This window comes from Centruroides vittatus, unplaced genomic scaffold, assembly GCF_030686945.1.
Source record: "Centruroides vittatus isolate TY-2023 unplaced genomic scaffold, ASM3068694v2 contig_1057, whole genome shotgun sequence".
In the NCBI taxonomy this organism is placed as follows: Eukaryota; Metazoa; Arthropoda; class Arachnida; order Scorpiones; family Buthidae; genus Centruroides; species Centruroides vittatus.
In genome coordinates, this window is record NW_027120684.1 from 2,302,007 (window position 1) to 2,316,251 (window position 14,245).

At 29.4% G+C, this 14,245-nt stretch overlaps 1 protein-coding gene across 1 annotated transcript in view; it reads right to left on the minus strand.

The window, feature by feature from the left end:
- Nucleotides 1–244: 244 nt before the first annotated feature.
- Nucleotides 245–14,245, minus strand: part of LOC136972602 (RNA-binding protein 24-B-like) — a 29,378-nt gene continuing 15,377 nt past the window's right edge. Inside the window, exons 3-5 of the mRNA XM_067267178.1 lie at nucleotides 6,201–6,255; nucleotides 4,553–4,675; nucleotides 245–1,931 (exon numbers count right to left, since the gene is read on the minus strand). Coding sequence (XP_067123279.1) covers nucleotides 1,616–1,931; nucleotides 4,553–4,675; nucleotides 6,201–6,255 — 494 coding nt within the window. The 3' untranslated portion in view covers nucleotides 245–1,615. The remainder of the gene's footprint in view (nucleotides 1,932–4,552; nucleotides 4,676–6,200; nucleotides 6,256–14,245) is intronic.

Sequence of the window (14,245 nt, forward strand, 5' to 3'; positions counted from 1 at the left end):
GTAATACAGTATACATTTTTAATTTCGAGATACTAACAAATATTTTTTATATATTTTTTTTATTGTACGAATTTATTTAAAATGTAAAAAAATTTTTAAAAATTATATCGTAATTTATAGACTATTGTATTATTCAAGTAACGGTAATTAAAATGTTTTATATGTATATAGTGGCGCCATCTGATATTCGATACGAGAGTTATTTATTGAAATGCCTTATAATTTTATATAAAAAGAACAATAATCGACACAGAATGGCAAAATAGTGCCATAATTTTATTATTAGACATGTTTACATATTACTTCTTTGTGATCTCGGTTTGAGTTTAGATATAATGTATACATCAATTATCTAACTCCGAGTAGAGCATAATAAGGTGTATTGACTAAATAACATATATTCAACATTATTATTTATTTATTTATTTATTTTTAATTCGTTTCTCCTTAATGAATCAGGACGAACACATACGATCACAAATATTTTTATATTATATATATGTATATATATGTATGTAAATAACGAACGTACAGTACATGATTTCGGTTATAACACGGTGTGTATACGAGGCACAAATGATTATGCTATATACGTTTAAAACATAAAAATATATTTTCTTCTTTCCTAATATATTAGGACGGATATTTTTTTTCCTATATTATTATAAATTTATATATTACGATTATTTTAAATTCTGTATTAAAACGGAATTACAGGACGGAATTCATCGTTATTCTTTCTATAGACTTGTCACGTGCATAATATGATTTTTGGCATTTTCATATATACTGTCGATAAAATGTGAGAAACATAAAAGGAGTATAATATATATATATATTAGTTTATGTCGCTAATTAACTAAATTACAAACATAGAAATTAAACATAAAAAATTACATAAATGTTACGAATATTAACATGCATTTATAATCGATCTTTCATATTAGTTTGGAATAATTTTATTTAAAAAAAAAAAATATGTTTTTTGCTACGATTTTGATGATTTTTAACAAGATTTAAATTCGTCAGGTGATAATAAGCGGCATGGCTTAATGCATACTTAAATGAATATATTGTTACGGCCATCATCTGTAGATACGCTGAGCAAATTAATACTATCACGCCACGCGCGCCGTAAAAATCTATACCGATAAGATTCTAATCTTGTGACTAATGAACGAATATTTTAAATGGAATACTAATCAACTCGTTCGGAATAATGATATTTTCTAAACCGACAAACGAAGGAAATAATGGAAGTTTCGACGCATCGTACAAAAGTCATATAAAGCATTTAAGTACAAATAATCCATCACCTGTCCGGCTATAGATAATCCTTCGGTGAATTAAAATAATGTATTTTCAAAAAAAAAAAGATCTTCAAATAAATATATAATATAATAATAATAATAATAATAATAATAATAAATATATTAAATATAATAATTTGCATTGTAAAGAATTTTTCTTTAACTAGTTTAGTTTCAGTCATCCATCCTTGTGATACTGATTAACTAGGAATCCTAAGTCGTGCTAATCGATTGTCTTTGTCTTGGACGTATGTAATTTTTCGTTTTCTTATTAATATACAAATATATATATATATATTGTTTTTTTATTGCATCCTCGCTTCTTGGATCTGAGGTTGAGTAGCTGCGTAAGGCACAGCAAAAGGCGTAGCGTTACTTCCTGGAAGAGGCTGAGGGATGGTATAAGCATAAGCTGTGGGAGGCAGATAAGATGCTCCTCCCGGAGTACTTGTTGCCGAAGGAAATGGATACGTCGGATCTAATCCGTTGGCAAATTGAGTGGGGTAAGCTGCGGCGTAATCGTAGAAATGCCCCGTGGCTGGAGACAATGGAGCGTGAGGAGGCATCAAAAGTCCGGGTGTAGGGATATAGGGCGAAGGATAGACGTAATGTGGAGGCAATCTGAAAAAAATAATAATAATCGTAAATATTCGTTAATTCGCTTATTGTTACGTATCTAACGCCCAATAGTTTACGACTTAATATTTATTTAATAATAAACTATTGAATAAATATTAAGTCGTAGTACAACGGATTAATAATTTATAGTGAAAACTTTATAATTTTCGCTATGAATTATTACCACGCTATAATTTAGTATGGCCGAAACCTGTATTATGAAGTGAATCGTACAAATACTTCCCGTAATCCCTAGATAATTCTTTTTATCGGGCATCTTTTCAAAAGCGCATAATTTTATAATTTATAAAAATAAAAATGTAATTCCCTGACCAAATTTTGTATTACCGAACACTCACGAAAGGATAAAAGTAGAAAAATAATAATAATAATAAATGACGAAAAAATTCGTAACTGATTATAATAAAATTTGATTGGTACATAAACAAGTTATTGTTTCTTTTTTTATTATTTTAAAATTAAAATTTAAAAGTTTTCTACCTTCGTTAGGATAACTTCTTTTAACTTATATTAGCATTTTATTTACGGCGATGATAAATTTTTTTGAGATTTACAATTAATTAAAAATTCATTTGAAAAATGTAGACGTTGGAATTTTTATTTATTACAAGATATATTTTCGTATATTTCTAAAAATACCGAGTTTCTTCTACGAGATATAACGTTAAAACGGTAAAAATTACAATTAAATCCAGTTTGCTGTTATGAAAGATTGGCCTAAAACTTTCTAATATTTTTAAATAAATTGCAATCTATACATTTTGTTGGTTAAATAATTTAAAAATAATAAAATCTAAATCACAATAAAACAACAGAAAACAGAAAAAAAAATCTATAACATTTTAAATAATTAAATTTATTGTTTAATTTCAGAATTTAATAGAACAAAATACTCACGTATTATAAATTATAAATTTCCTCTTCTGTATAATTTAAATAAAAAATATTTACACGTTTATTGTATTTTTAAAAGCTAAATTAATAAATAATTCATTTTAAAAAATGCCATTCGTTGTATCTCCGATGATCTGTAAAAACTTTTTGATTTTATACTCTATAATAGGAAGCGGATGAATATATTTATTATTCAGTTATAGAAATTTTTAAATATATATATATATATAAAAACCGTCCATTAAAATTTAAATTATTTTCCCTGGAGTTAAAAAATTAATAATATAGGCCTATATACATACATATTCCCTGCGCTTCGACCTATATCTAATATTAAAAAAAAAATAATGTTTAGTTATCATTAGTGTACCTGTATATAGTTAACAATTAACAAAAAAAAGGAGGTTAAATTAGATACACGTGTATATAAACAGAGAAAAACATCACGAATGTTATAAATTATTCAATGGTTTCGCATGCACACTGTAATAAGTCACATGCACACTGTAACAGAGAATTCAAGGTTAGAAACCAGAGCTTAGTTTACATTTAGAGCACAAGATGCAATGTTGAAAGACATCAAAATAAAATTATTATCGTTATTATTATTATTATTATTCAAAAAGCTAGCCACGTATTTTTGCTTTTTATTAAACAAGGCATGAATAGGGGAATGCTGTTTTTATTATTATGCAGTCTGTCGAGGATTTGCCGTATCGTTAATCTAAACAAAGTAATTAAAAATTAATATATGTAATCGAAGTACTAAAAATTATTCATACCTACTTTACATTGCGTTTAGAACGAAAACAAAGAAATCAAATTAATGAAATGAAAATACATTTATGTTATACTTCGTTGTTCCCCCCCCCTATAAAATTACACGACAGTTTTTTTAGAACTGTTTTTATAGTGGTGTAGTTAACGCTAAACACTGATTTCTCTTATATTTTATAACAGTGGTGCCCAAGTTTTTCGATAGGTGGGCCGAATAGGCCTATTTCTATCGGTATTTATGCGATATTAATGTAGTTTGGGCATATCTCTTTTAGAAAATGCCACTGATTGATGAACAATTCTTATTCAAAAACGGTTAAATCGGTATTTCTGACTTAACAGTAAATAATTGTATGAAGTAGGATCGACAAGAAATTTGTTATTATTATTATTTTTTAAATGGCAAATTTTTAAAATGATTTATAATCCGATTTCTGAAGATTTATGCCATATTTTTGAGTAAAATTCAAACTGTTTTGATAGTTTTCGCTTGCCTTAGTTGATTGAAACAACTTTTTGGCACGTCTGAGTCAAAAGGAAAAAAGTATTAGTTTACTGACATTTTTTTTCTGTTTAATATAATTTTTTTTCGCGTAGGAAAATAAGTAGAAAAATTATAAAATAAAATTACTAAGGTCCTTAATGCTTGAATCCCAAGTAAATTTTAAGCACGCCATGAAATTACCGCTTATTTTTGTAATTAGTCTAACGTTGTTCTGTTTTAATAAAAAGACAGATATAAAATATATTATATAATTGCTTGAAATTATAAAGAAATAACCCGGTTTATAGATTAAAATTTATTTATGTTTATATATAAAAACTTAAATAATTTACGCTAATAATAAAAGTAATTTTACTCTACAATCTGTATCGTAGGCGGCGATATCGCTATTTCAAAATTGTTATCTAGTTATAAAAAGGAGTCTGACCTTTCGGCTGACAATAATAAGGTGCTTGCCAAACAGGGCCACGTTAAATTTGACGTCCCTTCTGACCAATAAGTGGCATCTCCACCGAACGTTTTCCTGTCGGTTGGAATGGGTGAGAGTTTTCTATTTAAAAAAAAAAAAAAAACAATTTTATAAGTATTTATTTAAGTATTGTATAAAAAAAATATCACGATTATCTTTATTTTTAATCATTTCGCGGGTTAAATATTGAAGTTTAAAATGTTTTATAGAGGTTTTCTTAACCCTCCTCCTTGAAAAGTGATGATGTACAACAATCCCGATCAGAAGAGGGAGTCCTGGAACGACCAGAAGCACACCTCCTGACTTAGCACGTCTATATATAGCCAACTGATGGAACAATCCACCTGTTCTGAAATTTCCATACAATACTGGCAAGCAACAGCCTACGTTCTGATTTGTGGCAAGGATTGGATTTATACAATTTTCGACCCGCATTCCGGAAACGTTTTCCAGAGCGTAAAGTGACAATTTCTTTCTTCGAGTAGAGCCAATTGTATATTTAACGATGGGGGGAAGAAATATCTAAAAATATCCTCAGTGATTAAAAAAAAACTTAAACCATTTTTATTAATAACGATATATAAAATTTGTATTACAAATTAAAATGGTTTTCGTTATTAAGTTAATGCGGCGTTATAGTAAACGAAAAGTAAAAATGTGCGAATCTTTTTAACGGAAATTTTTACATTTAAAATGTACTTAAAACATTAAAAAAAAAAGTTTGAGAATTTCGTTGATAAACAAAGATCGAAGGGTTCAATGTTCGAAGTGCATACGTTTCCATTGTAATTTGTACATTTCGCATTTTGTTGTGCCAACCTAGATATCTGCAATAAGAGAATTCGAACGCTGAGTTGGCGACATTCCTGCCAAATTGGGGATTGTCCTTCAGACGTCCACCATTCGTATTAAGTCAACATCGAGAGACAGACTACGTCCTAAACTTCCTGAGACGTTCCGTTACATTATACAGTACTAAGAAGGCGCAGGGTTCTTCGACGGGTCGAAAGTTTATTGGACGAGAGACAAAAATGAGCCGAAAATTAGAACGTCAAACAATGCAAAAGAGTAAAAAAAAAATGATCTCATTGTACAAAAATGTCTCCCCCCCCCGATATTTTTTTTCCTCTCTCGTCCTCAGTTATATCTAAGTGACGCGAGAAACAATCTTAAGTACGATTTTTAAACCGTTTTAATTAAAAATTTAACAATTAAAAAAATAATAATAAGCTTAAGGCAAAGTAATAGTGTGAATAATTACAATATTTATACAAAGTCGTAACGATGTTTACGCTTAAAATTACCGAAAATAATTCGATATTTATAAATCGACGCCATAGCTAATATGTTGCGTCGTTAAGAGATGGCGCAACGTGCAAAAAACGGCGAAAAAAACATGGAGAAAAAAGAAATTTTGCAGACCACGAAACGTCAGGAAGCTGCTAAAGTATTTTTAGAACGAGTCTAGATTTTCGACTCTTCGGCAGGAAAGATATAGAAGTCAATAACATCTCTTTTTGTTGTTGACAACCTTTACAAACTGCGAAGATTCGTCTATAGCAGTCGGAAACAAATCTCTTACGGGGGAAAAAAATGACAAATTTACCCATATTGTCCAGGAACTACAGTTGGATATGCTGCTCTGACAGGAAAGGGAAAACCTGTAAAAAAATGTATATATATATAAATATATAAATAAATATTAAAAATAGCCATTAAGATTTATTTATTAAAGAATAATTTTGAAATTTTCCCACTTAACTATTTGTGATATGGTAACGAAATCGTGACAAAAGTTTATTTTCTTACAGAGAAAATGTTTCTTTCTATCATCTGTGATTACTACGTTCTTAGTAATGGATTAGCCTGGCTTAATGTTCTAGACGGAATCTATTAAATATCTTTTTCCTATTCTTTCATAATTCATTGTCGTCCTATTTATATTTATTAGAAGTAATGCTCGAGTAGGCTGTTGAATTTCTCTATAAAGGTTCTATCCACAGATTAACTCAATAACACGTTACTCTGTAACTCTTCCTTGCTAAAACTTTTATTTTTATTCTATTAAATGCTTAAACGGTCAATTAAACTATATATATAGTTACATCAGCAATAGTTAAAGTTAAAATTTTAAGATTATGACAGTAAAACAACGTGTAATAAACAATTAAAACCGCGCTTAATTATGTTTCAAATCTATAAATTGAGTGTAATTTAATTAAAACTATAGATAATTGAAAATGTCTGACGGTAGCTTAGAAAAATATCAAATTTTTAGATAATAATTTTGTTGTAAATAGGTCATTTGATGTGAAAATATAGCAAAAGTTGACGGGTGTTATCATTTCGGTAACACTTGGTAAATTCTCATCTCAATAGTTACATTTCTCGTCATCTTCTGGCATATGCGATGAAAATTTGATATCCCGTTTAGTTGCTAAATAAGGTAAGTACCAAACAAACAACAATAATGGATCCGTCCGATGCTAAATGCCGAATTCTACCGATTGAAATTCGCCATTTTACTACTTATCGCTTATTGAAACATCGATGTTTCTACCGTATTTCGCGTAAGAATTAAGAAACTATATTTATAAATAAACTGTTTTTTTTTTTTCCTCCCTCCCCTTAAATATTTTTGGGTTTGATTTAGAAATAAATAAATAAAATAATTTTCTAAACTATTCGAAAAATTGATGGAATGTTAATAAGTTACACGTAGATTTTTTGTAACGTGTATGTAAACTGTTTTTAAGCTAATCTATGGCCTAGTAGTTTCGGGAAATGTAAGCTAAATGATAGCAGAAACATTCCGTATAAATAGGTTATCACCAAAAATAGCAGGATTAACTCATCGAAAGCTGCAAAAACAATAAGGTAATAAAGAATTCTGTCTGCACCAAATCATAAAATTAACGAATAAGGTTAAATAATGCGCCGTAATTGGAAAATTTATATAATTAAGTAAGGAAAAAGAATGGAATTTTTAAAATTTTATTTTATTATTTTTTTCGTAAAATTAATCATTTATTTTATTAACGCTATCGATTAATTATGTTTACAGATGTATTTCTGTGGAAATTGAACATATTTAATTGATTTAAAAGTGTTAATTTACGTTAAACAGCGCCGAATGAGAAGAAACAAAACCGAATGCTAACGTATAGAATAACATCTCATCGTCACAAATTGATGCTGATAATTTAGTATCCGATTCCATTGCATAAATCATTGTAATGTAATTTGAACTATACCGCATTCGATATTAATGTTGAATTAATCCGATGAAATTAAATATTCAGAAAGTTTGAATTGACACAGATTATAAATAAACATCGATTAATTTATAATTAACTTCGATTTACCTGTTTTAATATTACCGGAATGAAGAGAAGAAAGATTATTTTAATATTCAAAAGAGAAAGAAGGGAATTTTATATCTGATATTATCATCTACGCTCACGCATTCTATCTAATTAGGGATAAATTAACAGTATGCATCGATGATAATTATATAAAATGCGCATTTTACATGCTTAAATATAGTATAAAGACACTTCGCGACTATTTTCGGAATTAGAAAATCAAAAGATAAAGGCATGAAACCTTTCGAAAATTATTATGGTTGATGTCCTGTTAAATATAAATTAAATTATCTACACATAGAATGCATCATCGCATAGATACTTTACTTTAATGTTAATTAAAATATAGAATTTAGAGCCTTTTACCAGACGTTTCCATGGTCAGGCCAATAATCAGTTTCTGAGATGACTTTTCGGTGGTTAATTAATTATAAAACCTATCAAAATAAATGTGAATAACCCCGCGAAACATGAAGAGTAGACTAAAAAAAATATATGCTAAAACTTAAGTTATAAAGAGATGAGTCTATATATAGATAAAAGGCCGCAGATGTACGGGACTCCGAATTCCGGAAAGCTTACTCTTGTTCAAAAAATAATAAAATAAAATAAAAACAATAAGCTATTTCAGTAATTTTATATTATATCTTAGCACCATTTTTATTCGTCTATGACACAAGAACACAAAAAAGATCTATAGATTAAAAATAGATATAAAACTTCAAATGAATAATTCCGTTGTCGCTATTTTTATAGTAACTCATCGCAAATTAACCCCGTGCCTCCTTAATCAAAGGGTCACCCATAAGTTTCCTCATATATCAATGGCGTATCCGGGATTTTGAGAATATGGGTAGAGCAGATTCGTGAGTACAAGGCACGTGTCTCCTTTTGTTTCTCGGAAACTGTTACTCAATTATAATTACTTTAGTTATCTAATCTTACATAATTGAAGGTACGCGATATGCGTTATTATATTTATTTTTGTTTTAAACTAACGAAGCTGATTGCTATAGTGCTACAGCACCATAAACACCCCCTCTGGATACACTCCTGTTACACTCCAAGAAAACACGGTGTATATTGCTTCCAACCCATCAATGGCCGATTCGATAAAACCAGTGAACTCTGAGGCCTGATCTATAGGTTGGCCAAGTGGAGTTCTCTAGGTTTGACACCTAAATAGGGCCAATTTCACATAGAAAGTCCTCCAGGGAGGCATTCCTCCTTAGCAGATCGCCCATGTGTCGCGTTGTAGTATCCTATTAAAGCAAAGCAGACCATTGTTTCTGTTGGAAATCTTTCTATATCTTGATTATGTATGAACAATTTCTATTTTGATTTTAGTTATGAATACGGTGATAGTTTTATATACACCTGCACATGGACGTCCACAGAAAATTTCTCGGAGAGAGGCAAAGCTTGAAAACAAATAATTACATCAATAAAGTTTTAATTTTGGGGTATTTTTTCGCAAGTAGATTATAGAATACATCAGTGTTCCATGATCGAGAATGTAAGGTTGCATATCTCAATCGCTTTTACGGTTATAATTTGTGGAACTTTTTACTCGATTCCAGGGATGTGCCCCGTTTGTCCCCTCTGTGGACGTCCATGCACCTGTGTATACTGAGGTAGAATATTAGATAAAAGATTTACGTGCAAATTTCTTAATAGAGGATTAGTGACATTGAAAAGCGATTTTTATATTGATAATATCTAATTACTATTTGTTAACGTTATCTGATTACGAGTAAATATTTCTGGTTAAGAATCTAATATTAGATCTTTAATCTAACAATAGTTACGATTTAGAGTATTACGCCATTAAACTACATTAATATTAATATAACTAATTTTTTCCATCTTTAAAACTTCATTGAAATCTCTCTTAAATCAAACGTTGATTTTCTTTGTTTTTATGAAAATTTCCTGGAAATTAATTAATTCGACTCAAGATGTCAAGCTAATGATCGATATTTACCTGTAACAGTCAAATTTTAGTAAATAATTTAAACAAAAAAAATTTCATTTACGTCCTGTGACTTTTTATGTTTTTAATGCAAATTTTGTATATTTTGTAAAAGCAATAACCAACGAATATCATTACAAAATAGATTATCTTTGCCTGTTTGTAAAATTGTAAAACCGTTGGATGATTTAATACATTTTATAGGAAATAAAACATTAATTGAGTGAGCGTATGAGGTATAACAACGCTAACTTATTATGACTCATTCCGACCTATGGACTAACTAAGAGGGTCTTTTTCCATACCCATCGTGGGTTCGGCCAGGCCCGTAATAGAAGCAACAGGGTGGGGCCGGACAGCGCTCATAAAAAATTATTGGGTGGCCTGGCCGGATTCAATTTCGAGTACCCCAGAGCGATAGGTTGACACCTTGTTTTTGTTTTGTTATTGCATTTATTGAAAAGACCTGAATTGATCTAGGACTCAGATTCTTCCAATAGTTGCGATTAAAAGCATCCACTTATTAATAAAAGAAAAACGAATGATAGAACTCCAAACAATTTCGATTTAAAAATAAATTTGAATATGAATACACACACGTAACCTACTTGCAATTATTTATGATGGAAAATAAGAGAAATTCAAACTGTTCATCTATGAGAGACGTACTGTACAAAGTCTACCCCGGAATCTTAGTTTACAATTTAGATTTACTTCCTGTTGCATCTTAGGCGATTTTCTTTTTCTTCCTTTTTTAATTGACTTTTAAAATGTAAATCATAGAACGATATTAAAAAAATTATCTGACTGGGATTATTATTACGTAATTTGCTAAGGAATAATGGAAGTATTACAGACTTTGTTTAATTACTGACATCGCTATTTGTGACGGTGAAAAACACTTAAGCGGAATATTTTCAACTAAAATATATAAATAATCCTTATCGGAAGTTGACTGTTGTTTAATTCTAAGTCTTATATGCATAAAACGATTCAGATCCTAGACAGTATGAAATTTGATATTGACAAATTACGAAGACGTCAAAATGGGGGAAAAAAGCTCCTTCTAAATTTCAGAAATAAACTTGAAATTTGAATTTAATTAAGATACGAAAGTGAATTTGAATAAATTAAATACAAAACATATTAGGCGTAAAAGAAGGCCGATGGTAATACGAATCGGTTCGATCAGGTTTTGTTTAGTTAAGATTTAGTACACGTAATAATTATTCTAAGTTAACATAAACAGATTTAATAGTTTTCAAAGATTATATTCAGAATTTATCTAAAGACTCATTGGAAATAAGCGCAATAAACTTATTTGGGGTTCCTTAAAATTGGGACCCGAAACAAATGTTTCTCTTTATCTAAGGCACCGATTTGAGGGGGAAAATAAAGATGATATGGAGTGTGACTATTTCAAATTAAAACGATTTATTATTTTTCAAATATAATTTGTAAAAATATATTTATTAATTAAGCATATCATATGTGATCGGATAGGCCCTAAAATTTATTTTGCTTAAGACGTCCGAGATCTATAACGTGCCACTCTATAGAGTAGAGACTATAAGTTAAACGTAGAATCCAGTTTCAAAAGGCTCTCCAGTGACAGAATGGATAAAAGCACCGAACACTGGTAATTGGTGTCGGGTTCACACATGACCAACGCGTATCTAACACCTAAATAGACGTAATAGAGGCCAGTTTCTCATAGAAAGTCCTTTGAGAGGTATCCCCCTTTAGCAGATTACCCTCTTGTTGCATTGCCTTATCCTATCAAACCGAACCAGTTTCAAAAGCTCATTTCTTTCAAAGTATTCATACGACGTTATTTTATATATTTGTGACTTCTTATATTTTAATTGCTTAAAGTAAGTTATATCAGATATAGCAAAATAATCCCAAATTTCAATGTTTGACAAATAGAATTATGTGATTAATAATGATAAAATAATATTGTTAAATTGATAACATATTGAATAATTCTCTCATTAATAAGCCACTTAAAAACTTTAATTGTTTCTTTTCAGAAATATAATTTAATGCCTGCCAGTGGCCGATTGAACGAAACCACCGAACACTGGTAGTTGGTCGTGGGTTCTTATCTGACCAACGGGAGTTTTCCGAGTTTTCTTCACGTATTTAACACCTAAATAGGGGCCCGCTTCCTTAAAAAGTCCTCCCTGGAGGCACTTCCCTTGTCAGATCACCCTCGTGTTACGTTGCCTTCATCCATTAATGCAAATATAATTCACCATTGATATTAACCTCGAATATAACGAAAAAAACTAAAAATATATGAGTATTAATCGTTATGTTTTTCAAAATAATGATTAAATTATAAAATCTTTAAGAAATTTAAATATTAAATTAGTTCATATTTAAGATTTTTACTAATTCTAAAGTACATTTTCTTAAAATATTTCTCTCGAAATTAATCAATAATACTCGATATAACTACTTAATGGGCTAAACTAAATAATATTTCATTATTGAATCCGTGAGTAAATATTGTACGCTACAATATTAATTAATAAATGCATAAAATAATTTAAATTCCACGCCAATTCAATAAGTAATGGTACAATTTACAATTTATGAATAAATTGGTATTTAGTAATGGAGAAGAACTTTATCAAAATTTTTATCTTCTTCTTCTTATTATTATTATTATTTTAAAATAGCATAAAATTAAACTCTAGACTTTTTATAAATTATATAATATATTATTTTGATATGAATTCAGGGTCGTCAGAGAAGGAACTAGGGATTTTCCCCCAGCCCGAATAAAACTTAGGCCCACGCGTAATGGTTCCTACCCCCATAATTTTACTTTAAGACTGTTATTCATTAATAAAGAAACATTCTTCATGTTTCATTTGTTCAAACAAAAAGGCAAAAGAGGCCTGCTAAGGAGAAAAAGGGGCCGCCCTACCCCAAGGCCCCCATCAAGCTTTAGACTGTTCCGTATAAGTGTTTAACACATTATTAATTAATTAATTAACGATTTCTTAACAAAATTTAATTAACGATTTGATTCTTAATCTTATCAAAACTTAGTAAATCCTTTTAAAATTGTAAATATATTATTTTAATATATTTTTAGACGTCTCGTAAACGTCAGGCATAACCTTCAATTACGTATACCCGCACTTTATATTAAGTAATAGATGTCTCATATATTATTTCACTTCCTGCATTCTTAAACGTGGGGAGAAAGGAGATGTTCAATAAAACTAAGATGAAAAAAAAATCAGTAAAGAAACATCTAAGGGACTACGACATCCAGAATTTCGGTCAATGGACTAGTATTTAAGAAAATGATTAGGCATCATCGAGTAGCTAAACACGTACCGGATTAAAAATAAGTTCTTTCATAGAGCATATTACTTAAAATAGCATAATACGTGAGATGGTTATTTTGGTTGCAGGCAATGATTTTATTCGAAATATCTCAATCTAAATAATTTTTTTTTTATCACATTCCGGACAAAATGTAATCACTCCATTCTAAACCCAATACAGTATACAATTGACAATCACAATATTAGGTATACTTTAATCTTATTTTAAAACTATTTAAAATGTACTACTCTTAATACCGTTGAATTATTAATTAATACTTTGTTCCAATGAGGTGTGATCATTATCTACAGCATCCATTGATGTAAACTGTAAAACCTTTTGTTTTTTTTAATTATAAATAATATTTAACGATTTTTATGTCTGTTATGTCGCTTATAGAATTCGATAAAAATATAATAGACGAGCATACTCGCTTAATCATCAGTAGTCAATTAAAAAAAAAAGGAAATTAATCTCTAGAAGCTTGATTGTGAAATTGCTCAAGGCTAATTCACATTAAAGCTCTTTTTAATCATGCTATCAAGAACGCGTAATTAACACTCTAGTGATATTTGACCAAGAATAATTTGACGATTAGAGAGATTATACCTTCGAAATAGCGCAAAATTATCGGTTATTTCGAGGTCGGATGCTTTATCCGAATCGGTTTTTATTCCCTTCGATACTACAACTAATTTATTATTTCAATTTACATATATCTTACAATTAAATAAAGTTAATATCCATAAATTAAAGCGAAGGGTCGCATAATTATTCGTATCAAAGACAGAATGAGATGAGAGTTAAGATAAGTATACAGACTATTAATCTGATGAGAAATTCCAAAGAGGGAAAATAATAGTCTCTTAAAAGTAATGAATTTAAAGCGAACATTCTCCAAATCAATTAGGCCGGTAAATAAACGATGTAGCGATTTTTAACACGTTCGAAATTCCCTGATAAAAA